The following is a 25,770-nucleotide window of genomic DNA, read 5'->3' as shown; positions in this document are numbered from 1 at the left end:
CCAGGTCTACCGATATCCCACAGCTATTCACCAACAAACCCCAAAAAAAACAAAAGGCCGTACGGTAGCGCCGTTGGCACTGAGTGCAGAGTAGTGAGCATCGTGGTCCTTAATTGTAGTGGTGTCAGAGCCCGCTTTCATGGATGCCACATATAGCAGGAAGATCCTCCCCGGCGTTTTTCTGGCCCCACCAAAACGTTTTTTAATTTGGTATTGTCATTAATATATATTTTTGCTTTCTAGTTAAATTATTATTAATATAGTATGATATAAAAGATTGGATATTATAGAATGGCTAATATGCCAAGACAGAAATTGCCATTATTCTTTGAAACCTTGTTTATTTTAAAAAAACAAAGAAAGAAAGAAAAAACACACACACACACACACATAAATTTTTTTTTTTTTTTCCCCTGATATATAAAAAAGAGGTAATTGAAATTGAAAGTAAGCTTGTAATACGTGCTCCTTAGCTGGGAGGGTAAAAATAATAAATAAATAACAGAGGCACGAAGGTGTTGAAAGTCACAATCAGAGAGTCATGTCTTCCATCTATCCTTCAAATGGAGTGCATGATTTCAGCTACCCCCTGTATTTGTCCCTTCCTCCAAAAAGAAATGAATAATTGATACCTAACGATCTGATTCCACGACTTTTTATATTGACACAGACACAAGCATTCTCTCCCCTCTCTCTCTGTCTCTCGGCAAAAAGTGTGGTCCGTGCTTCCATCCTGCATGCATGCTTATTTCTTTCTTTTTTTGTACATCTTTGTCATGACTCCAAGAGCGAATTTTCTCCTTTCATAAACCAGTGAGCCCCACATGTATGGTCCCACATGAATTCCATTGGTTTGTGAGAGAAGGGAGCAAAACTTTCGGAAGCAGTCGAAATTTTTTTCCTTGATCACCTCTCTGTTTTTCCATTTTTTTCCTTTTTTTTCTTTTTTTTTTTTTTTTTTTGTAGGGTAAAGTACATTTTGCCTTTCAACTTCTATATGTTGGCTTTAAAGTTTAAAAATTTCACATTGTCATTTAATCTATTGATTTTTATCACTCTAGTGTAATCTGCGATAAAAACCTAACAGAAACTTACATATGGAGCTCACACGACCCTTTTGTAAAGGCATTTGATGGAATTGAAAAAATGAATATCACATGCACAAGAGAAAACCCAAAACCAAACCCTCTATCAGATTGTCTTCCCCTGTTCCTAATCTCTTTGGCACAGGAGGTTGCAAACTCTCCATATACGCCATTAGCTTTGAGAGAGAAAAAAAGGTATCAAATAGTTAATAAAGTAATAAACTTAGAACAGCAATTCATGCCCTGAGCATGCGTGTGCTTGCCGCTTTTCTAATCTTAATCCATATGACTTCTACATGTTGGCCTATTTTACGAAGTTGTGAACCTTTGACTTTGCTTTCATACCCACAAATATCTCTCTTAAATAGTTTCTGGGCTTCTTCATAAGACATCATTAGATGCTCAATTGGACTCTATGGTCGCCAATGAGAGTTATTCATAATATACAAGTTCTTCATAGAGGTCAATTTTTAGATCTCCCCGTCCAAAACTTCAAATCATACAATGGATTTTTCAAAATTTTCAATTTCCTGAAAGCATGCATTTAGAGAAGGATCATGTGAGCAGCACGTATAAATTTCTGTTAGATTTTTTAACACCTCTTTTATAGATTACACCAAAATAACATAAAAGTAATAGAACAAGTGGCAATGTGGTAATTTTCAAAGTTTAACTTGTAAAGTATTAAACGTATGAAAGTCCAGAAGAGCAAAATGTATTTGACCCTTTTTTATATATATTTTCCACAATTAGGTAAGTTATATAAATTTTCTTTATTCAATTTTTACACAAACGTCATACCTTCATATTCAGCCTTTTTGCAGATAATATATATATTTTTTTAATGATTCCTTCTGTCAGTTAAATGGTGGAAAAGAGAGTTGATTTGTTTAACGTATACTCAGGTTATCCTTATCAACCACTAACATTTAACCCACATTTGGTTTTGTTTTTGTCTTTTTTTTATTTTTTAAATTTTTGGATAACAAACTTAAGAACCCACCTACAAGTGAAGGAAATCAACGTTTTGAAAAAGGAGACAAGCTTTGCATTCATTACAACAAACGAAAAATTACTTCCTTGAACTAAGGAAACCCGAAAAAGCACAATTGCCACTAGTTACTCTATCACAGATGCTCAAAGCCTAAAACAGAAAAATTGTACAAAACCCACATCAAAATTGTACAAAACCCCATCTGCGTTTGAGGATTGGACAAGTTCATGGGTATATGAAGGGGGTATTTGTGTCATTTAATGTGCGACTAAATTTGCTACTACATGTTCTAGTATTTGTAGGTGGCGTGAAGTGTACCCTTCATGGCTAACTAATTTCTTGAATCTGGATATAAATTAATGTCCTTTTCCAATAAAAATAAAATAAAAATAAAAAACCTACCAGTCATGCTGAAAAGTATAATATTTATTAGTTTATAACTCAAAGTTGAATCACTGTGTGTTCTTTCCTGTAGATATTCAACCTTAACGGCTGTATATAATCAAAGGGCAAGTAAAAAGGGGAAAAAGCTAATGTACTTTTATGTCAACGCGTTTAATTTAGTACTGTTTTCTATTTATACATGTAATTAGTTAATTATATTCATCAAACAGTCATCCAATTTTTATTCATCAAAAAAACAAAAAAGAAAAAAATCAATTTTTTTCTTAAAAAAAAAAGAAAAAAAAAATCAAATTGTTAAACACGTGATACATGCAAATGCAGTACTATCATGCCATCAGCCTTCATCATTTTCTTTTTACCCCCAAAAAAAAAAAGCCTTCATTTGAAAGGGAAATTTCAACGAGATATGATTTCCATTTGGAAAACAGTTTGGCTGACTGACTAAGGCTAATGTTTTTTCCCCTCCTCTATAGGGAAAACATCATGAATTTTATTTTGAAGAATTAATAAAATTATAATAACAAAATGAAAAGATAAATTTAACAATTTATATTTTAGTTACCACGTGTCATAAAATTAGGAGACGGTTAAATGAAAGAAAAAGAAGAATAAATGAAATGATAAATCTTAACTATTAATATATTAATTGTTATGTGTAATAGGATCTTAAAAAATTTAGGTAAAATTTAGATAGGAAGAGGATTCATGCTCCTGAGACAGATGTGACAACGAGAAAATCATTACTTAATAAAGACTCTCCATATGAAGTCTGAAAATTGGCACACGCCATATTGGCAATGGATTTGATGCAATGCAACATCATAAAATAAATAAATAAAAACAGGGGGACAAATTTTGTACCATTATAATCTTTTTGATATAGTTTCGCAATGTTATTTGGCATTTATCGGAGGAACCAAAAAAAAAAAAAAACTATAATTTTAACTTGAGAAATTTAATTAGATTGGTAAATTTATGGTTTTTGAAAAGAAGAAAAAAAAAAAAGAAAGAGAAAAAAATGAACATGCATGGAAAGGGAGGAGTTTATGAAAGGACTGCCTTTATAAAGGTTAGATGTTAATTAATTCTCTAAACTAGGGCTGGGCAAAACCCGACCCAAACCGACCAACCCGCCCGAACCGAACTATTTGGGTTGGTTTGGGTTGGTTTTTAACTGTTAAACGGGTCGGTTCGGTTACATATGTATTGAACCCGTGGTTTTCGGTTCGGGTTACGGGTGGATAGAAAATTTACCCAACCCAAACCGAACCGACCCATAATAATCCAAAGGTGAAGGTTTAGTCATGAAATATGCATGAGGTCCAAACTGGCCCAAACCAAAAATACAAAAAATTGGGTTGAAAGTGAAGCTCATCATAAGACCCAAACCGGCCTAAACCAAAAATAAAAAAATTTGGGCCGAAGCCTATCAGAAAGCCCAACCCAGCCCAACCCGTGAACCCAACCCAAACCGAAAAATATTCATTCGGTTCGGTTCGGTTTGGGTTGAATGTAACTGTCGGTTCGGTTCGGTTTTGTACCCAACCCAAACCGAACCGGTCGGTTCGGTTTAAAAAAGATCACAAAACCGAACCGAACCGAACCGAGCCCACCCCTACTCTAAACTACATAAAGAGATGAAGAAGTGAATATACTCTTATATAACAGTAAATTTCCGAAAAAATAACAAAATAAACACGCAAAGAGAGAGAGAGAGAGAGAGAGAGAGAGAGAGAGAGAGAGAGAGAGAGAGAGAGAGAGGGGCTGTCCAACATTGAAAAGCTGCTGGTTTTTATTATATTCTTTCTTTCATTCCCCATCTATTATGGTAGGAAAATTTACCCCAAAAAACAAATGTATATATACATAGAGTAGGAATACAAAATTATCATACCATTTTTCCAGCAAATGAAAATAAAAAGTTAATGATTTTGAAATTTGAACTGCCAATTTAAAATTGTGGATTCTTACCATTTATAATAAAAATATATTGTGGATTCTTAGCTGTCTTATGAAAATTAAAAGTTAAAATTTGAAAATTATTTCACCAGAAAAAACCATCTACCGAAATTCTCGATTCTTTGGACAAAAGAAAAAGAAAAAGAATAAAATTTGTTTTATTTTTTTAACTATTTTTCCCTTTTGGAGATTTAAAAGATTACATATATACATACAGAATTAGCTACCAATAAATCATTATAAATACAACATTAGATATATAAGAAATAGAAAATTAGACAAGAGTATATAGCAAATCCCTCGCGTTGTCACATTACGCTCCATGCAAAGAAGTACTGTATAAAAACCGACTTAGCTCATCAACCTCCATTCAAAATAAATATTCTAATAATTTTATTCTCAAATAAAATAATTCTAATGATTGATTAATTTAAACCCCTAATGGAAAGAAGATTAATCCAAAAAAAAAAAAGGAAATTAACAAACAAACAAAAATTTGTTTTATAGTCTTTATTTGTGCGAATAGCTGCAATGGTAGGTGGCCGCATGACACCTTTATTCTGTATTCTACACATTGTACCCAGTACCGTCTCCAATCAAAAGAACACTAAGCATAATTGATCATCTCGATCACACATTTCTAATGAATATTTTTAATCAATATTTAATATTGTCTTATCAATGTCCCGACATTATTGGAAAACTTGTTTAAAACATATCATATAAATGTTGATTATTTTTTGATATCCGCTTCCAGATGTGCATTGAAGATTGAAGCCTACAAAATTAATGAATATTACAACATTGACTAAATTACTACGCAGAAAACTTTGAATGCATTGCATTCTTATACAACAATTATTAAACTCTATACATAGGGTGCATTTTTTTCACGAGTTTCTAATCATTTTAATATGTTTTTGTCTTGATCTGTAAACATGCTCTATTCGCAAAGAAGATGCATGAATTTTTCTACACTACTCCTATTCGATTGGCCGATAGCTCGATCGGGTTTAGAAATATTTAATCGCATCACATGTTCTCTCAATCAAATAAGAAAATTCTCATTTTGTACTTTTTTTTTTTCTTTTCACCCATCTTCTATTTTCTTTTTGTCTTTTTTGTCTAAGATTTCCACTACCAATTTTTTCTTGGTATAATATGTATAGGAAACAATTATTGACAACTCAATGGGCCTTTAAATTCTCTAGAGCGAGTCTTCGACACCATGCAAGTAATTGGCCAACAACATTTACTGGTGAAAGCTCTTAACTCTGGTTGAAGACTAGCTAATGTATATGGCACTTGTCAAAGCACAGTAGTACTTGTTTGAAAAAGTAGAAAACATATCATGCTTTTGTAGCTGAAATGCGTCATATCCTATCCTCTCCGTATATTGGAAATAATTATTGACAACTTATTAGGCGTTTCAATTTTCTAGAATAAGTCTCCGACACCATGAAACTAATTGGTCAACAACTTTTATTTTTTGAAAGCTCTCAACTTTGATTGAAGACTGGCTAAATTATGCAGCACTTCAAAGCACACTAGAAAGTGTCCTGGAAAAACGGGGGGAAAAATATTAATTAAATCCATCCGCTAGTTTTACTTGGACTAACAAATGGGAATCCTTTCTTTTGCATTTCATCTTTTTTGGCGATAATGATGGGGATCAATTACCAACTTATTATTGCGTCTTCTTTTTGTTTTTATCATTGGGATAGAATTAATGATGATGTTTCTGGGGTTGTGACTGTAAATTTTAATTTTTAAATTACATGCAATTGGCAATTAAGTTATCGCATATAATAGTAACACATATTACATGGTGATCAGCTCTCACGATTGGCAAACTCCATCGGTATAGTATGAGTACTTTTAGTGGTAAAAGACCATATTTGACTTTTAAAAAAGAACTTATTATTTATGTGCGGGAATAGGAGAAAGCAGAAACTTATGTATGGCTGGCCTCTCAAATGCTCTTAAAGTAATTATTCTGAGCTGTTCAAAAGGTTGCTGCTTACAACAAAGCAACTTTCGTTACCTTTTTCTCCTTCCACACCTGAAATTCCACGAAAAACACACCATTAAGAGGCCCCTAGGCTCGCCAGACAAGTAAAATAACTTTATCTTAAGAAGCGACAAATTAAAGAATGAAAAAAAAAAAAAAAAAGCTGGGAAATATGACAAGAATAATTACCATTATTTCAAAGTTATGTGCCTTTCTTTTTTCTTTTTATTTTTGGCTTGGGATTGGCAACTTTTTGATTTACATTAAATTTCTCAGTTATTGAGATCATTAACTTTTTGATTTACATTAAATTTACTTTTTGATCTCAAGTAGAAAGAAAGGGAAGTTAACTGACTTGTTATGCTCTTTGAAAATGACAATACTTTGTCCTTTTATGCTCTATGAAAGTGTGAATACTCAGTCCATTTATATTATTATATATTTGGTTCACTGATTTGCCAATAAGACAGTTTTTGTACAATGATGGGGTAAAGTTCCAACTCACCGAGGTTTGGTTTTAAAAGGATTAAGCAAAGTGGGATTAGGTAAACCAATAATTTCTCCTCTATTTTTTGGGAAAGGAACTTTAAAACTAATATAGAAGAAAAACTATGACTGGAGTGATAAATTTAAGAGGAAAAAAAAAAAAAGACGAAAATACTGGTAAAAGCCCCAGCAGCCACAAAATCCAACTGTCGATCAACGACGAAAACCTTGTGGCCCAACCTTTTTGTGTGGTATATGCACAAGCCTTTTGGTAGTTCCATGTACACCACAGATTGATCTGTACACACCCCGTGTTTTTCCTCCACGGGAAAAACCAATTTGCATGGGAAAGTGATTTGCCAAAAATTTTTTAAAAAATTTATAAAAGAAAAAAAAAAATTCCATTGGAAAGTAAACCCGGACGTTTGGATTCACAGTAAAAATTAAATAAAATAGGAAAGCGTTCATGTCGATGTAAGTGAACTGTTAGACAAAGCCAAAATTGGGGAAGAGTGAATAAATTGATGACCAAAGAATGGAATAACCATGCGAATACCAAGCTAATTGTAAATCTATTCACCAAAAAAACAAAAAAAGGGTAGTTTTAATTGTTTTAGTTACCCTTTGTAAAAGCTTAGAGTCTTCTCTCTCTAAAATCTGAACTTGAAGTTGCATTTATAATCTAAAATCTTTGGAAATGAATTGTCATCCTATACAAATTTCATAAGGATTGGCTGATCATAATATAGAACAAAAGTTTCAGGATATCAATTCCATGGCGTATAATCCAATTTCATTCATGACCTATTGATCCATTTAATTGAGGACCTTAACAAGAGAAGAAGAAAAGAAAACAATAATATTCATTAGGTGTTAGTCCACGCAAATTTGAAAATCCACAGCAACCTTTAATCTCACAAGCCACATGGCGATCAGCACTACAAAATTGACAAATTCCAAACTCAAATGGTCTAAATGTCCATGCTGCTCAAACAGGTTATACATTCAATCAAAATCCAGTTTCACCTGAAGCCATAAAAACTCAACCAAGCTTAGCTTATTAAAAGTTCCATGTTTTTTTTTTCTAGACGACCGAAGAAGCTTCAGAAAACTCCATCCGAAAAACAAAATCATAATGCAACTGGATCTTACTAACCGAAAAGATAAATAGAGTAGAAAAACCAAAAGAAAACTGAAATCATGCATGCTACGAACAAAGGCCAAAAACAAAATAAATCACATTTTGATCAAATGGGAATCAACAAAAGAAAAGCCTCTAACAATTCCACACGAAATTCCATTCAATTGGAAACATTGCTTTTCTTTCCAGTAAGCAGAGGTAGATTATTTATGTAATTTTAGTTCATAACTGAAGGGAAATGATAATAATAAACTCAAAGACTCGCAGATTGTGAAGTGGGTACCACATAATCAACGACCACAACGCTTTCCAAACGGTCCCTAACCTTGTCCTTGTGCAAATTCACCAATTCTTGGTTCGAATCCACAGCTTCCAAATCGCCCAATCCAGGAAAAACCGCCAATGACGCGATCGAATATCCTTTGGCTCTCGCCGGCGAGAAGTTTTCTCCGACACTAATCTGATTAATTTGCCCAAAACTATCCCTAATTGCTTTAATCACCCCCACAATCTCCGATTTTGCTCCGTCGTCGACGTTCTCCTTCAGCTTCAGGAAGGTCACCCTCAACGCGGAGCCGGGTTGTGGGCTCAATGGGCCGTTAAGGTCTTCGGCGACCCAGTCCACGGCCATGATGTCTTCGACGATTGGGAGGACCGACTCCTTAACCACGCTCAGGTGGTTTGGGTGTTGAGAATAAGCGCTCAGGTCCTCCTTGGAGCTGTAGCGGCTATGGAGGATGTGAGTGAACTGGAGAGATGATGATCGGGTACGGAGGAGCGGTCCGGCGGTGAGGTGGAGGACTTGATCGAGTGAGATCAGACCACTGAGGCCACTGACCATGGCATTGACCTTTGACGGGTCGGTGCCGTCTTTAACCTTGAAGAGCACGACGTGTTCGATGGTCTGCGTCGAAGACATGATCTTGGCCGAGAAAGAAGAGGAGGAGAAGGAATTGAGAGAGTGGGGTTTGAAGGAACGAGTGGGTTTGAGGATGAGGGATCGTTTGGCTGAAGGGAAAGGGCGAGAAAATGGGTTCGGAAAAAATGTACGGGCTCTGACACAAAGCGACATACCGACAAAAAAAAAGAAAAGGGCGTCGAGTGGTGCTGCTGATTGCTTTGGATGGTGATTGGAGAGGCTGGCAGGCCACTGAAGTATCAATGTTGGAAAGTGGGCCGGAGACCCGTTCCCGATCCAGGCCCAAATTAAATAGGCTTTGAAAATATTGTTAAAAAATATGAACCAAGAGTTCTTTTTTTTTTTTCTTTTTCTGTTTTCTTTTTTTGGAGAGTAAATGAAACAAGAAATTTGTTTTTTTTTTTTTACTGCTTGTTTTGTAATTTTTAGAAAAAGAAAGGAAAAAACTACCCATCTTAGTTATGATCGATCAGATGTGTAAATTTTATTTTCATTAAAACATCTATTGACGTTTGGAAGCCAATACAATTTGACATGCATGACATATACATCCTAGAATTTTCTTAAAAATTTTGGAAAATTGTATATGTAAATTGGTCATAAATTCAATCTTTCAAATCTCAATTCGTTATCCTCCTAATCGATTTCAGTAGCTAATTAAGATACTGTTTTCTTTCATCTATTTTTGACATATATCTGGTTTCATCATATTTTTTTATATATGCTTTTCTCAAATAATGAACTTTATGCATAATATCTAAACTTGTAAAAGAATGTGAAAGGTAAAAGAATTATTTATTTATTATTATTTATCATGTTCTCGTGCTAAAGATTAGCGACTTAATTATAGCATTATAGGTAATAATAAAATAAAAAAGGCATGCCTGAATTAGCTTCATTATGGAACACAAAGCAAATATCGCCGGCATTGACAATAACAACACCCTGTAGACAATTATTCAATGAACTGCAAAGAGCTTATTTGTCCTTGAGGACCTGAACTAAATAAAGAATGAATAACCATCATTCCCTATTTAAAAACGAATTGGAAAGCGCATAGAAGTCCAAGTCTTGATGAGGTTGGAAAGCATCAGTATTGTCCCCCAAATTCCCACACCAACTGAAATTTGCTTCGTTATTACGGGCGGGAATCGGAGCATCAACAACATTGTGGCATTCAGCTATTTCATTAGGTTGACAGAAATCTGATAAGTTAAGCAGCTCACTCATATCGAAATCCATCAGAAAGTCGGATAAATTTTGATGGTTCTGATCTCCTTGGCATGGCATATCTGAATTACAAGATGGACATTCGGAGGCAGAAGTAGAATTTGTATCAACCATTTGATATTGTTGATCATGATCATCACCTAACAACCGTGATGGGAGGGCAACTTTGGTGCAACGAAACGCTTTTGTTCGAATCACCTGGTGAGAAGAAGCAGCAGCAGTAGTAGTAGTATTATTCCCTGTCTCCAAGTTGTTGATGATGCCTACTGTCTGTTGGAGTTTATGAGTTGAATCTTCTTGAACCTTATTTTCTGCTGGGAGTAGTCTTTTGCTTAATTTGGAATTCCAGTAGTTCTTGATTTCATTGTCTGTTCTTCCGGGTAATCTTCCCGCTATTAAGGACCATCTATATACATACACACAGCACACCCAAAAGCAACAAATATTGATGAAATTGAGGTTGTTTAGAGATTATAAAAACAAACTCTATTCTTGTTTCTTGGTTAATTTATTGCAAATTAATAAAATATGTGTACGTACATATGTGCATATATATACCTGTTACCCAGGAGTTTATGAAGTTTGAGAATGAGATCTTCTTCCTCTATGGAAATGTTGCCTATTTTAATATCTGGCCGAAGATAATTTAACCATCTCAGTCTGCAACTCTTTCCGCATCGCTTCAAACCTGCACACCACATTAATATTCTATAAAAATTATTTAAAAAAAAAAAAAAAAAAAAGGTAACAAAGAAAATACATTAAAATTATATATAAGCGGTACAAAGTACATAATACGTGTAGAAAAGGAAACGAACCGGCTCTTTGTGGAAGGTCTCTCCATTTTCCATCGCCGTGTGTATTAATATAATCAGTAAGGATCTTGTCTTCCTGGGCAGACCATGCTCCTCTGTTTAAGCCCTGTTTGGCGCAACAGGGTCTCCTCCCCATCTCCCCTCTCTCTCTCTCTCTCTCTCACGGCCACTTTCCTCCTATCTACCAAGTGAATCATGAATTATCATTTTATTCAATCGGTTAGAGCATTTCGTTTTTATAAAAACATACCACGACAATTTTGCTGATGTTGTACAAATACAATCAACAAATTCTTATAAAATTAAACGTGCTTAGCACGCATATTAAATTTTGCTATCAACTCATCTCAGTACCGCGTGTTTCCTCTGCTTTCATTTATTTTAAATTTCCTTACACTCTCTCTTTTTTCTAGTGGAAATCTAATTCAACTAAACATGAAAATAGGAAAGAATCTAAGAATATAATTGAAAAACAAAGATGTAAATAATGACATATAAGAAAACCAGAACAATTTATAATCCAAACAATACTCAAACTCTATTAAGGTAACAATTATTCAATTCGTTTCGTATACCGGTCGGCTATCGAAATTTACAGATTCTCGAAGCTATATTGCATCACATGCTTTTTTTTTTTTTAACATGTGGCCCTCGTCCTGCCTCCACTTGTTTTTTGTTTTGTTTATTTATTTATTTATTTTGTGGTTTTGTTTTGGTAGGCAGATGTATCAGTAGCATTGGCTGCTTTCGCATGCCTTTGCACCAATTCAGTCCGATTCGCTGGTCAACATGAGATGATTGTTAAACCATTTAATTCTATAATATTTTTCAATTATTGAAACGTGGTCAAAAAAATAATTGATATAATTTAAAATTTTAATTTTTAATTATATTTTTACTATGCCTAAATAAATTTATGAAACAATTATATAAAAATAGATGATTCAGAAATTATTTAATTTATCTCATACAAATGGGGATTTTGGATTGTAAGAGCCATAGATTAGTAAATTTGATTTGAGCAAAATCCAATAGTCAACTGAACCGTTACAAATGATATTGGATCTAGATTGTAATAGCCTATGAGCCACGGGATTACAATTAAATTATACATGTATTTCACTATATTATTTTAGATTGAAGTACGTTGTTTGAATTATACTTGGAAAGTTTTATTCTTATAAAACATCAATTTTATTGTGCACAATAATTACATGTCACAAAACTATTGGATTTTAAAAGTTTAACTTTAATATGAATGAGAAAACTTTATTAGTTTGAACTTTTAACTCGATATCAATTATCTTACTTATTATTCTTTACCAAAAACAATTATCTTAATTATTAAAACCTTATTTGATCTTACATGTGTAATTATAAATCGTTTTTGGCTGGATTTTTTTTTTTTTTTTTACCATTAAATGAATAGAATAAGTAACACATTGTTTTGACTTTCTCTTAAGATTTTGAAAAATTGTTTGTACGATGAACGTTATAAATACAAAATAGGTCCTACTTGTTGGGGCGAGCAAATAATAAAAAAGAATTATTTTTTTCGTTAAGTTCATCTATCCTTCAAAGGAGTGCATGGTTTCATCTACAATTCGCACCTAACTAATTTGTTTAAAACCTTTTTTTTTTTTTTTTTTTTGGGGGGAAATTGTTGAATTGAAATTGTGGTGCGTCCGTTTCATGAAGTTGTTTAATGGCAAGAATTCGATTGGCGTTGACATTCGATAACGAAATTTAACTCTGCCTTTTGTTTATCAAGGTTGTATACTTGTTTCCTTTTGAATACTTTATGGTTATATGCTATATATGTTAAATACTTCTGTTGATTAATAATTAATCGCGTAATGACTAAATGAAGTGCGAAATTAGGATGAGTCCGATTTGAAATATCTTTGCTAGTTGTAACTGTATGTATATATATACATATATATATTTTTTATTTTTTTTTACTATAATTTGTGTGGACAATATTTGTTTTTACTGATTGGAGCTGAAAATTCCTCATTAATTCCCATATTTTTTTATTCAAGAAGTTAATCTATACGTTTTCAAGTGCTTTCCGAAGATTAATATAGCACAAATCGCATTGGTGCTAAATTAATTTATTCAAATTAATATAGCACAAATGTTTTGAGTACATATATATTTATTGTTACAACGCCTTTCTGTGAAGCTGTTGAATGGCAATGCCAATAATTGAAGCATCTAGTCTAGCATAGATGCACGAAAATGACATTCGGACACGTCCAAGTTTAAAATTTACTTTCTATTAATTTACTTGTTATCGATTGCAAAAATACAAAAATAATAATAATGAAAAAGAATGTTATCTTGTTAATTTGCTTTCGACTTATTTGGCGTAAAAATATATGGTAATATGATTTTACGCGGTATCATTGGTTTGCTTCCTCTTTCCAGTGTTCAAAATTATAAATGTCTTAATAGAGTACAAACAGTAAAGACTATTTTTTAAAAGCAAAAACCAATATATATATATATATATATATATTTATATGACGATTGCCAGAAAAAAAAAAAAAACCTCTATTTTAAGATTTTATAGCACAAAATTAGAAAAAGTAAATCATCAGCTTGTTGAGACATCATCAGGTTTGTGGTTGGGGGACCACGTAATCAAGAAGAAGCAAGCTATCCAAATAATCTTTAAACTTGTCCTCAAATGTCCGCCACTCTTGCTTGGAATCCGCAGCCTCCAAATCACTCTCGCTCTTGAAAATCGCCAGGAACACTATCGAAAACCCTTTCGCTCTGCCCGGCGAGAAGTTCAGACCGGCAGTGAACTGACTCGTCGTCGGCGTCGTCCCCGGCTGGTGAAATTTATCTCTTATTCCGATTATTGCCTCCAAAATCTCAGATTTGGCCTCGTCGCCAAAACTCTCCTTCAATTTCAAGATGGTCACTCGCACGGCGGATCCCGGGGGTACTTCCACGTGTCCTTCTGGGAGGTTGTCGGCGATCCAATCGACAGCCATGATGTCTTCCACGATGCGGGCGTTTTCCTTGGTCACGCTCACGTGGTGCGGGTGCACCGTATAGGCGTTCAGGTCTTCTTTGGACTTGTACCGGCTATGGAGGATGTGACTGAAGGTGAGGATGGGTGATCGGATGCGGAGGAGTGGTCCCGCGCTGACGTGGAGGACTTGATCCAGAGATCTTAGGCCGTTGATACGGCTCACCATGGAGTTGACCTCAGATGGATCGGTGTTTTCTTTGACTTTGAAGAGGACGATGTGTTCGATGATCTGGGAGTGGGATGACGACATCTTTGGTCGGGAAGTGTTAGGAGTAGGAAACTTGGAATTATAAGGAGGAGCGAGAGTGGAAAGAGTTTGGGGCTGAGGAGAGGAGAGGAGAGAAGTTGATTGGGAGGAAGGAAACCGAGAGAAACTGGGTCGGAAAGTATCAGGTGGAGTAGTCAAAAAAACTCTATGGTTTTGATAAATACTTAATTAGTGATGACAGGATAACCAGATCTGTGGTCCCACATTCAATTTGTCGCTCTGAAAATCTCTGCAGGATTGCAAAATGAAAGAGGGCCTCCTCAAACGCAAAAAAAAAAAAAAAAAAATAATAATAATAATAATAATAATAAAGCGGCAAATAAAATTAAATTCAAAATATACTTATGGTTTTAACTTTTAATAAATATGCAACTTTGGTGAAACCAGTTGTCGGCCGGCGCTATTTGGCCTCTTCTTTTCTACGTTTGTTTTTTATTTTTTATGTTTTTGAGTTAATATATAATATATATAATTATTTTTTTGTTTTTTAAGGAACAAATATTTCTCTTTTGGTAATATTGAAAGGAACATATGTTATATATGGTTTAAGTTCTAGCCACGGGTTGCTATATGTCTTTTTTCTTTTCTTATTGAAGTAGGCTGATCTTCTTGGTTCAGGCTCGTAGTTACACATCCCCCTTTCTTTGAAAGAAAAAATGCTATGTTATAAGTTTCCTATATAAGGCAAATTTGATTTTAAATGAAAAATATTATTTAGTGCTCCCACTAAATTACGTATTCAAAACATAATAAACTAATATGACACGGCTATATATATATATATATATAAAGATATTATTTAAAACAGTTTAATGACCAGCACAGCCTAACCTCTTTAAACATAGACAAAGGCAGAACCACTGCTAGGTAAATATGAAAATGGACACACACACACACACACACACACACCCAAAAAAAAAAAAAAAAAAAAAAAAAAAAATCATCACTATGAAATTAGAAAAATGCCAAATTTACCAACCAAACTGTTACTTCTCGCTTGTATCGGCGGCGTTTCTCTGCTTCACAAGCTCATGCATGTAACTGATTTTGTCCTTTGCGCTCTGTTTCTCGCTCAGTCGTTCAAAGCCAGGTGAGTTTTCAAAGATCAAAATTTTCATACATTCGCATACTTCTATTCTTCTAGATTTACTTCAAATGCCAACTGGGGTTTATATATCATCTCGTTGAATTGCATGTTCTTCTTCTTCTTCTTCTATCGATTGAGGTTTGCTTTCTTGGTTCTTATTTTTTGCAGTTTTCTAAATAGTTGGTTTTGGATTTGTGTGTTGTAGTTGCAAATTCAATAAATTTTCCTGCATCCTCTTTACGATTCCATCGTGGTTGCATAAATAGTTCTCTGTTTGGTTTTGATTTTAGTTGTATACATTCTTTTTCCTTGTTTATCATTTTTCATTTTCAGATCATAGAGGGGTCCTCTTAGCTAATAGCAACTAGGAAAAACAAAATTCTAGTAGCGGGACTTCAGCATTCTTTTCACTGTTGTTCTTCTTGTAAATGGTGCATTTGATCATAATTTAGCCACTAACTGTAATTACCTTTTTATATACCCGTGAACCAGCTATTTGTGAGCATCTCAGACTAGCTGTGATTTCATTTGACTCGCTGATAAGACATAGGCAAATGCAAATGAGAAATTCTAAAATACCTATGATGTCAAATAATCTTGTCAAACTTAAAAAGAGGCCATTTTTGGAGTGCTTGGCTTGCCCTCTCTGCAAAAATTTGCTTAAGGACCCAACTACTGTTTCTGTCTGCCTTCATACATGTAAGCTTATAATTTTTGCTAAATCCAGATTTTCTTGAAATATGAGTTATAATTTCACATACTCTTTAGTAACTGGATTATGCATGCCTTGCAGTTTGCAAACATTGTATATATCAGAAACTCGAAGAGGATGTGAGAAATTGTTGCCCTGTATGCAACACCTACTTAGGCTTCTTTCCTGAACAACTTCTAAGGTGATTTTCAGCTTTTATCTACTATATTTATGCACTCAATACCACTTAGAGAAAAGCACATCATAATCCTAAGGGAAACAAAAGTATCAAAAACTGAAACAAAAAATGGACTGATTGACAATTGCCTTAAAAATTCTTCAATTAACATTTGCATTCAAATTCACATTATATTTCATAATAGGCGTTCTTGATATGAGCTGATTTTAATTGTTGGACAGGCCTGATCATAACTTACGCGACTTGACAGTACAAATTCTTCCAGTGGATAATTATATAAGAAGACATGATGCTTTGGTAACTTCTCAAGGTAACACCACAGGCCCTATAAATAACACTAGGCACAACACACAAGGAGAAAAGGAATTTGTTCAGGATTCACGAGCACATGAAATCGCTCCTCCAACGATGAAGATAAAGCAGATAACCAACAATGTTTCTAAGTACTTTTCTGACTGGAAGAAGAATGACGGGAGGATTGAAACTTCTATGACAAGACATTATTCAGACAACACTGGAAGATCAAGAGCCACTGTCCTGGATAAACCTCAATGTCCCATTTGGTTTTGTCTGCTTGCTTGTGATAACAAGTAAGGAAATGTTTTCAATTTATGTCTAACAGTGATTTGTTCTTTTGTGAAATTCTTAGTATTGTTTCCATCTTTGCAGGACTAAGTATGCATTGCCTCAGATACCAAAGCCCTACATCAGGACCAAGTAAGCAGACTAGTTGTAAAAACACAGAAGCATTAACCAAGTGGCTAATGGGCCTTTTACTCTTTTGTGTGTCTTGAGTTTTATTTTGAGGATTTCTGTTTCTGTTGGCTATGAAAACCAGTTTTTCTTTTGATGAAATTAACATTATATTTTATATGAACTTTTATAGGAGTCCAAATCTAGCTGTGTCCTATGTCAACAGATACCTGGCATATAAGCTGAACCTCAAATATGAATCTGAGGTAATGTTCAATTAGTATTAATTTTCATTCCCTAAGTAATTAAGTTTTGAAGCAGTTGAAAGTAGGCAGAAGCTATCTGTTTGGCTTATATCCTGCTAAAGGCAGAGTATTTGCAATTAAGTCGAATTCTCTGGTGCTAGAAGTTTAATAGCCAAAAATGCTGAATCTAGCAAGAATCTGCTTGTTATGCAAGACTCAAAAACGAATAACTATTTGGATGTGGTGAACATTAAAGCTTTAAATCTAAACATGATTTGATAAAAATGGTCTAAAACAAACATTTTGGGAAAGATGACATTATAAACAATTTTTCACAATATTATACATTTCTAAATATTAATTTTGAACTTTAAAGTTCTAGATCTTGTTTTCACACATGACATACACTGACAGTGTAGATAGTCTTTTCAGTAGGATGAAGCATAGGAAAGTTTTGATTTCTCAGTCTAGATTTTATCTCAATAATTGAACAATGTTGACTTTATCATTCATAATTATGAATGCATTCATGACTAATACGTAGGGTGAAATGGAAATTTGTTGATTGCACAGGTGGAGATTCTGTGCTGCGGTCAACCATTGATCCCAAACTTGACATTGAGAAACCTAGTAGACATTTGGATGCAAGCTATGTCTACCATGGGACCAGTTTACCTTAAATCATGTGATGATGGACAGAACTTCATAATGGAGTTGACATACAGGAGAAGCAACAAAGTCTAATCTCTCCAGACACAAGAAGTTAACATTTGTAGACCACCAGCATATATATGTACACACACACACACACAAAGATATATAGAACAGGATTTATACCTTTTCTGGTTAAGATTCTTCCAATTTTGTTTCAAACAGATATTTACAACAATCCATGTTTATAAGAAAAATAAAATAAAATTCCCCTGTTGGCTAATGGTTCTTTAACACCAATAGAGATTCTATTGAAGCAGTTTGAATGTTGATATTGGCAATACAAAAAGCCGTGCACCTCGTAATTTCAAAACTTAATAATCTATATTAACACACGCATAAGATTAAGAATCAATTAAAGAGGTGGAAATATAATATCCAAAGTTCTTTCTTTCTGATAATACGTTGACATGAAAGAAATTAAAGATAGAAACCAATTAGCTGATAATACTTATGAAGATGGATATCAAAGCTAAGCTACCTCCTTTAACTGCTTCACCTTTGCAATGTATTCATTCATTGCTTCTTCCTTGGTCTTCCCTGAATCCCATACATTATTCCATATTCAGAATAATTGTAAGCACACATCACTTTACTCACTTTTCTTAATTTCATATTATATAGACATACCTTCAACTGATTTCCATGCATCCCATTTGGCCCTTTCTTTTGGGCTAAAAATCCCTGGTCGATCTAAATACATAAAGCCAAACAAAATTAGAACATAATCATGTTTTTAACAAAGTGAACCGAACAAAAAAAATGGAAGAGGGATCGATCTACTGACTAGTATTAACCACGCCAAGTGTTGCCTGCTTGAAAAGCCCATACAGGATTAGTTTATCAGCATCCTTTGTTGTTGCTGGCAAGGACTTTGCTTTTTCCGCATATTCATTGAATTCCTTCTGTCTCATACATTCATACTGTATTCATTTTTTGTTCTCCATACAAATAAGTCACAATGCACATGAAAAAAAGGCAGAAAAATAAACCTGAAGAGCCATTTTGATGGAGAGGTTGCAAAGCTACCGTGAGATTCTTCCTGTGAGATGAGAGACACTATAAGTTCTTCTTAAAGTAGTGGGTAAAGAGGTTGGGCGATATTGACAAAGGAGATCAATGTTTCTTTCACTTTACTAGTTGATAATCTCAATGAAAATGCATAGCAATATTGCCGCCCAATACACGAAATTGGACAAAGTCAAGTCAGCAGTAGTCCTGAAATCTTTCATTACCATCCATCTTTTACTAATCAAAGTTGTGTAGGGGCTTTAAAATTTTGGAGCATTAACGAAAATCAAGAAGTTGAATGACAAGTGAAAAGCATGAGAAGACTTTTTTAAAATAACGTTAGACCAACCAAATCTAGTGGGAAAGAAGAAAAATACAAAGAAAAGAAACAAAAAAGGGTTACAGAGAAAAATGGTAAAGTGGGTGATGGGTGATGGGTGAGGTGGTGCTAGACAAAATATATAAGGTTGTACATGAGAAATTGACAAATCATAAATCAAATAATGGAGAGAGGAATTCGAAAATGTGTCTGAGGACCACATGGCAGGCAAATAGGCATAGATCTGGAAATAGCTGGCCTGGCTTTAACCAAAGAGAGATAGATGCCGTCACAGGCCCCTGCTTCCTTATACTCCATGTGCCTGCTTTTGCTTTGCTCTTTGCTTATTCCGAATCGGATTATTATCGGATTGCGATTGGGATTGGGACCCAATCCTCATCCTCCACATATTTATCATTCCAAACAAACACCTCCCCATATCTCCCACACGTGCATTTACCCAATCGCCAAAACCATCCAATTTATGCTTGCCTCCATTTTTAACTTTGGTTTTTTCTTTTTTCTTTTTTTAAATATTTCTTTTTCTTTTTTAGAAAATTAGAAAAGGGATTTTTTTTTTTTTTTTTGGATAAAAATGGAAGCTGTTTGGTCACCATGCAAGGCAGATTGTCAGATGTCAGATGTCCTCTTGTAATATCACCTGGCTTTTGTCTTTGATATTTTACCAGGCTCTGGTTCTTCTTCTTCTTCTTCCTTTTTTTTTTTTTTTTTTTTTTAATAATAAATTTACTACTAACTGAACTAATTGAATTTGAAGTTCATTTCCTTTCTCCTTCCTCATGATTATTCAACGCTTCTTCAAATCCAATAGAAATCCTACACCAAAAATTTTATTCTTTAAACTCAAAGCTACATCCCAGCCCACTTTTTCCTTTCAAAAATAAAAACCAAAAATAAGAGAAAAAAGGGTCTTCTCTTCACATGGATTTGGGATTTGGCCAAAATTGAATATTCTATAAAATAATGACATGTGTTGCAAATTATGCATGATTGCTTTTCACAATATTTCATAAATATCTATTATAAAACTTTACAATTTATTTTAGAAAAATACTGCTAATGATAATAAAGTACCAATGAAATTTATATGGAAATTTACTTGGTTGTTTCATAAAAAAATTCACTTCTGTATGTTAAATTAATTCATAATTAGATGCATTGAATCAATATTTATCATCTTCCTATATTTATTGTCAAAGGAAACAAATGCAAAATTCTTTATTTTATATGGTAAAATTTCTTTTAACTTTCAAATACTTTTGCTGATTTATCGTGATATTTAAAATAAAAAATACAGAGATCTACAATTAAAGTTATTTGTTATAATATTCTTCACTAAGATATGTAACTAAAAATCTCACAATTTATTTTATTTTCTTAGAAAGAAAAAATTATTGTTCACACATGATAATTATAAACCAAAAATAAACTGTACATACAAACAAGATCGGAATCTGTATGATGAAAAACAACCAGCTGGCAATAGCCAATTGACATGATATTATAAGAAGATTAACGACATTTTCTTATTAATTATCATCATTCTATAAAAATTGTATAGACGATTGAGTTTATATGATTAATGGGAACGGAATAATTCGCAGCTCAAAATGTCTCCTATTCAAAAACCGTTACAGATAATCATTAAGATCAGTCATGCATTAAATAAAAACACATGTCTGCTTATCATGCACGGATGCTTACTATAAGACTTGGTCCATCTTTCTCACCCTTTCCTTCTCCTTTTTCATTTTTGGCAATTTTAATTTTGTATCGGACATGTATGAATCATGATTTGCTTAACTAATCCAAAAAAAGATGTTTTGGGTTTGTTCTGGTTGCATCCAACTTGTGAAAACAACAATTCCTAACAGATTCTCTTAATCTATTTGACTTATATGACCCCAGATTAGTGACAATAATAAAATAAATCGGCTTGGCATGCACATGGTATAGTTAATGTAAGAAGTTTTAATTACATTAATATATATAAATAGAAATCCCATTATAATATGAATCATAACTTATCAACAACTTTCTCTCCATCTGCCCAACTTGATGAGATCGATGAACATACATTAATCATTATTCATATTCACATCTATCACATCTATCTTTGGGCAGTCAATTTATTTTAATTTTTATCAAAAAGAGTATGCTTAAATTAATACATTTATAATTTTACATAGCACATTAAATTATTTATAAAAATGTAATTCGTCACTATGGTGTTAAAAAATAAAAAATAAAAATAAAAAAATAAAGAAGGATGAGAATAGGTAAACGCAGTGTGTGCAGTGCATAGCGTTAAATAAGATGGAAGTAAGAAGGAAGTGCCGAAGTGGTGTCCGTAGATTCCGTCAGGAGCTAAAAAGCATCAGCGTTGGATAGCGTGTCCACAAATGAACTCTTATTTTATTTGAATTAGCAGATTTAATCTATAGTTTTTTGTTTGCTTGTTTTTATAATATGGTTATGCCGAAGAAGCGTGATAAGTGAGGGACCCACTTTGGAGGAAAATAGATTTTTCAGCAGCACTGCAGTGGCAGCAGTATCAGAACAAACGCTGAGCCAGCAAATCAGTAGCTTCGGAATTCAGCTTAGCTTCGGATCCAAACCTATAGATCTCCCGAGCCTTATTGGACACGCGTGCTTAACTAATTGGTTTAGAAGAGTTGTTCACGAGATTTTATTAACATTTTCTTTTATTTTTTTATATTTTTTAAATTTCTGCGAATTTTGCCAACTTCCCATTCTCGGCCAAAACGAAGATCCGCGGGCGGACTTGGGGCAGCCAAAAACCAATTTATTTATTTATTTATTTTTTTGTCGAAATACGGATTTACCCTCACACGTCATCTTTTGTTTTCTGTCATGGAAAAAAGCAACTGGCATGTATATACCTAATATAGTTAGGTATTTTCCCACATTTCACCAATAGTATTTGTAAAATCATAAAAACACTTAAAAGTACTTTATGTAGAAATTTTTGACTTATAAAAAATAAAAATAAAAAATTGTTGAGGCTTTTTCTTTTTTCCATTTTATTTTCAAATGTTATGATAATTGTTTCCACTTGTCCCTATTGAAGTTAATAGTACAGCAATTAATGATTTTTAAAAATAATAATTGCTGCATGTTTTAGAATATGTATCACGAAAAATTTTATATATATATATATATATATATATATGTGAAAATGTTTGAATCAGCCATCTTGAGAATTGTTGAATAAAACACTATGAGAATGATTAAACAGATGTAATCTGAAAATGAAAGCTATTCAATTGATGAAAATGTCATTCACGATATTAAAATATCTATAAAATGTAATTAATATAATTGTCCACGTAGATTAACAAAATTGGTTTTTACTATTAGTAGATAAGTTTGTGTGATTAGAAAGGACATCTCATTCGGATCTATTGTCTTAACTTGTGGTTTATCTTTATCCGTAAAAAAAAATAAAAGAGAATTATTCCTTTGAAAAGTAAAAAATTAACCAAATTCCATAAATTTTCCTATAACTTAGAACTATAGAAAATGTTGATATATGAAAAATAATAATTAATAAAAAGGAAGAAGAGAAAGGACAGAAGGAGACGCAATACAGAAAGTAAAGAGGTTTGTCAAAGTCGTTTTAAAGGCAAATAAAAGAAATTACTGAGAAACTGTTAGGGAAGAAAAAAGTTGTTAAGTTTTTATTTTATTTTATTTATTTTATCAACCAATGGAAAAAGCTTGTGTTTAAGATAGTATAAGATATTAGATATCCAAGAAGTGGGCCCTGATGGGAGCATCTAATGAATGATCAAGTCACTTGCAACGCGGGCAGTAAATAAACGCAATGTGACAAGTGTATGATTAGGATATGAGCCAATACACCCAAACAAATCCTCCAAGTGAATCAAATAGCAAACAAAATTAAATAAAAATGGAAATAACAGGTGGATTATATATAAACATTATAGACCAGAGCTAAAATATTTAGACACACATAAACACACTGAGAGGGGTCCGAGCGTGACTGTCAAATCTACATATTCTCTCTCTCTCTCTCTCTCTCCCCCTAAAATTCTCAGAATTCACAAACGGGTCTGTTTTGTTCCGGAGATTCGATTCAATCGCCGATCCTTTTTCCCGCTGTTCCTCGGGAACTCCTCGTCTCTCTCCCTTTCAATCTGTGTCCTCGCCCAGAATATAATGTTCCAGATTTTCAAGGTACGAATTCTCATAAAATAAATATCTTTTAGAAAAACATGGTTGGAATAAAAAAATGCCAAAAAAATCTACTTTTTTTTTTTGGGCTTTAATTTTGCTTTTGCTAAGACATTGATCTTATCAGCTTCAGCTTGTTGTTTAAGGACCGTCTTTTTCCTCCTTGTTCTGGGATATTTGAGATTTTTTTTTTTTTTTTTTTTTTTGGCTTGTTGTTTAAAGGCCGTCTTTTTCATCCTTGTTCTGGGATATTTGAGATTTTTTTCTTCTCTGCCGTTAAATAAAAATTTGAAATTAACCTTTTATTGAATTTTTCAGTTTGGGATATGATTTGGGTTTTTTTTAATTTGTTTTTACATGGGCATTGTTTTTTCTTAAAAAAAAAAAAAAAAGAAAAGAGAAAAGGAATTGGTATAGTGAGTGATTATTTTTCTACTTCAGGAATTTATGCTTCAGCAACTTCAAGCTTTCGTGTACGGTTTGAACGTTTGAATTCCCCAGACAGTCCTTTTATTCTGCTATATATATATATATATATATTTTTCCCCCCCCCCCCCCCCCCCCCCCTGGATTTCAAGTAAAATCTATTTATAGATTATTTAATTTGTTTATAAAAGCCCATTGTCCCATCGAATTTCGTTTCGAAATTTGTTTTTTTTTTTTTTGTGGTCGTTTTTTTTGTAATTATCATTATTTGTATTTTTTGGTTTGAAAAGATTAATTAATAATGCTGTCCCTGCAGCAGTAGTACTCTCATGCTCATCTTCTCTGCACCATTGACTGAGATTTTTTTTATGCTTTTGGGTCTTTGAGATTCTTTCTTTGGAACTCTGAGCTTTAGGTGGGTATTTTCTGAGTACATTAAAAAAGGTTCCTTTTTATGGAAATGGGATCTGCTTTTTCACATCTCATCATAAATAAATAATAATAATCGTAATAATAACAGTGATAAAAATTAATAATAGTAGCAATAGCTCATGTTTGTTAAGAGACTGATCCTCCGGTAAAAAAAAGAACCCCCATGGAGGTCATGATTTCTACTACAGAGCTTGTCTCATATGCGATAGTGCGTTAAACAATTCAGAGGTTCCTTCATGTTTTGTCTGGGGGTTTTTGGTTAGTGTAAGCATGTAAAGATAAGAAGATATGATTACGTTTTATTTTTTTCTTTTTCTTTTTTAAATAAAAAAAGAAAAGCAAAGTTGCATTTTTTTTATCTATAAAATAAGATAAAAGAATGTATCCTTTTTTTTGTTCTTTTCTCCTCCTTCTCATCACAACCATCATCATCGATTATCATCATCTTCCTCATCTTCTTCTCTCTTCCCCTTCTCTGCTCTTGATGATGCTGGACTGGTTCTGATTTTTTGATTAGAAAATTTTCTGAGTAGAGGAGGAGGAAATGGAGGGTGACACATTTTCAGGACTGGGCAATGGTACAACCCAAGTGGACGGCAAGATCTTGCAGACATTTCAGAAGAGCTTTGTTCAAGTCCAAAACATCTTGGATCAGAACAGGTTGCTAATCAACGAGATAAATCAAAACCATGAGTCTAAGATCCCTGATAACCTAAGCAGAAATGTGGGTCTCATCAGGGAGCTCAACAACAATATCAGGAGGGTGGTTGACCTCTATGCTGATCTCTCTACTTCTTTCACTAAATCCATGGACGCTTCTGATGAAGGGGATTCAAGTGGTGCTTTAAAATCAGATGGAAAAGCTGGCCATAAGAGGAATAGACCGGCATAGACGGAAAACAAAAAAAAAAAAAAAAAAAATTGTAATCTTAAAAATTGTTTTTGCAATCGTGGAAGAAACAAACAAATGGAAAAAAAAAAATCCACAAATTCTGTTGAGATGTTAAAACATGATTAGATTCTGTAACTCTTTCTATTGTCAATCAGTGAACTGTTTAGTGGTTCACTCACTTTTCTTACATTTTCTTAGAAAATAATTGTACGGAATCCCTATTTTATTGTAACTTTCTGTGTAACTATGGATCTAATTCAGAGAGGGGGAAAAAAAAAAAAAAAAGGAAAAAATTGAGGGGTGTTTTTATTCCATCTAATTTTTTTCAATTTCCCTTTTGTTGTTGATAATTGGGTTGTAAAGTACTTCATAAAAGTAAAAACTTTTTCCCTCTTGTATTTTTCCTCTTTTTTTTCAGTTTTCTCCAATGTCATGATCTGCTTGTGGACTTTTATGGGGGAGCTGA

General features: G+C 33.4%; 6 protein-coding genes across 13 annotated transcripts; 2 read left to right on the top strand and 4 right to left on the bottom strand.

Moving 5' to 3' along the window:
* Positions 1 to 8,164: 8,164 nt before the first annotated feature.
* On the bottom strand, positions 8,165 to 9,198 carry LOC107424135 (stress-response A/B barrel domain-containing protein UP3). The gene has a single exon (XM_016033874.4). It carries the CDS (start codon positions 9,151 to 9,153, stop codon positions 8,335 to 8,337), a length of 819 nt encoding a protein of 272 aa, XP_015889360.3. The 5' UTR covers positions 9,154 to 9,198; the 3' UTR covers positions 8,165 to 8,334.
* Positions 9,199 to 9,859: 661 nt separating this feature from the next.
* LOC107424134 (transcription factor MYB1) lies at positions 9,860 to 11,604 on the bottom strand. Of its 2 annotated transcripts, none has more exons than XM_060819190.1 (3): positions 11,049 to 11,604; positions 10,771 to 10,918; positions 9,860 to 10,636 (listed from the first exon to the last, which is right to left on the bottom strand). In XM_060819190.1, exons 1-3 carry the CDS (start codon positions 11,179 to 11,181, stop codon positions 10,024 to 10,026), a joined length of 894 nt encoding a protein of 297 aa, XP_060675173.1. In that variant the 5' UTR covers positions 11,182 to 11,604; the 3' UTR covers positions 9,860 to 10,023. The 2 variants fall into 2 exon arrangements, with proteins under 2 accessions (XP_060675173.1, XP_015889357.3); XM_016033871.4 differs by having other exon boundaries at positions 10,789 to 10,918; positions 11,049 to 11,588.
* Positions 11,605 to 13,663: 2,059 nt separating this feature from the next.
* Positions 13,664 to 14,341, bottom strand: LOC107424082 (stress-response A/B barrel domain-containing protein UP3-like). The gene has a single exon (XM_016033776.3). It carries the CDS (start codon positions 14,339 to 14,341, stop codon positions 13,664 to 13,666), a length of 678 nt encoding a protein of 225 aa, XP_015889262.2.
* Positions 14,342 to 15,407: 1,066 nt separating this feature from the next.
* On the top strand, positions 15,408 to 18,219 carry LOC107424089 (E3 ubiquitin protein ligase DRIP2). Its single transcript, XM_060819235.1, has 6 exons — positions 15,408 to 15,449; positions 16,240 to 16,339; positions 16,558 to 16,926; positions 17,006 to 17,053; positions 17,223 to 17,295; positions 17,848 to 18,219. The coding sequence occupies exons 3-6, from the start codon at positions 16,745 to 16,747 to the stop codon at positions 18,016 to 18,018; spliced, it is 474 nt and encodes a 157-aa protein (XP_060675218.1). The 5' UTR covers positions 15,408 to 15,449; positions 16,240 to 16,339; positions 16,558 to 16,744; the 3' UTR covers positions 18,019 to 18,219.
* Positions 18,220 to 18,312: 93 nt separating this feature from the next.
* Positions 18,313 to 19,838, bottom strand: LOC107424088 (acyl-CoA-binding domain-containing protein 1). 4 transcript variants are annotated; one of them, XM_060819234.1, is made up of 5 exons: positions 19,123 to 19,838; positions 18,978 to 19,027; positions 18,773 to 18,887; positions 18,616 to 18,678; positions 18,313 to 18,525 (listed from the first exon to the last, which is right to left on the bottom strand). In XM_060819234.1, the coding sequence occupies exons 2-5, from the start codon at positions 18,987 to 18,989 to the stop codon at positions 18,458 to 18,460; spliced, it is 258 nt and encodes an 85-aa protein (XP_060675217.1). In that variant the 5' UTR covers positions 18,990 to 19,027; positions 19,123 to 19,838; the 3' UTR covers positions 18,313 to 18,457. The 4 variants fall into 4 exon arrangements, with proteins under 4 accessions (XP_060675217.1, XP_060675216.1, XP_024931968.1 ...); XM_060819233.1 differs by having other exon boundaries at positions 18,773 to 18,890; positions 19,123 to 19,816; XM_025076200.3 differs by having other exon boundaries at positions 18,978 to 19,834.
* Positions 19,839 to 23,308: 3,470 nt separating this feature from the next.
* Positions 23,309 to 25,536, top strand: LOC107424067 (protein ELF4-LIKE 3). 4 transcript variants are annotated; one of them, XM_025076679.3, is made up of 3 exons: positions 23,309 to 23,557; positions 23,996 to 24,027; positions 24,946 to 25,536. In XM_025076679.3, the coding sequence occupies exon 3, from the start codon at positions 24,957 to 24,959 to the stop codon at positions 25,302 to 25,304; it is 348 nt and encodes a 115-aa protein (XP_024932447.1). In that variant the 5' UTR covers positions 23,309 to 23,557; positions 23,996 to 24,027; positions 24,946 to 24,956; the 3' UTR covers positions 25,305 to 25,536. The 4 variants fall into 4 exon arrangements, with proteins under 4 accessions (XP_024932447.1, XP_015889242.1, XP_015889243.1 ...); XM_016033756.4 differs by having other exon boundaries at positions 24,930 to 25,536; XM_016033757.4 differs by lacking the exon at positions 23,996 to 24,027.
* Positions 25,537 to 25,770: the final 234 nt, after the last annotated feature.

The sequence above is a fragment of the Ziziphus jujuba genome, chromosome 7 (genome assembly GCF_031755915.1).
Source record: "Ziziphus jujuba cultivar Dongzao chromosome 7, ASM3175591v1".
Classification (NCBI taxonomy): Eukaryota; Viridiplantae; Streptophyta; class Magnoliopsida; order Rosales; family Rhamnaceae; genus Ziziphus; species Ziziphus jujuba.
The sequence above is the reverse complement of the archived record's forward strand: the minus strand, read 5'-3'. Positions and strand labels throughout refer to the sequence as shown.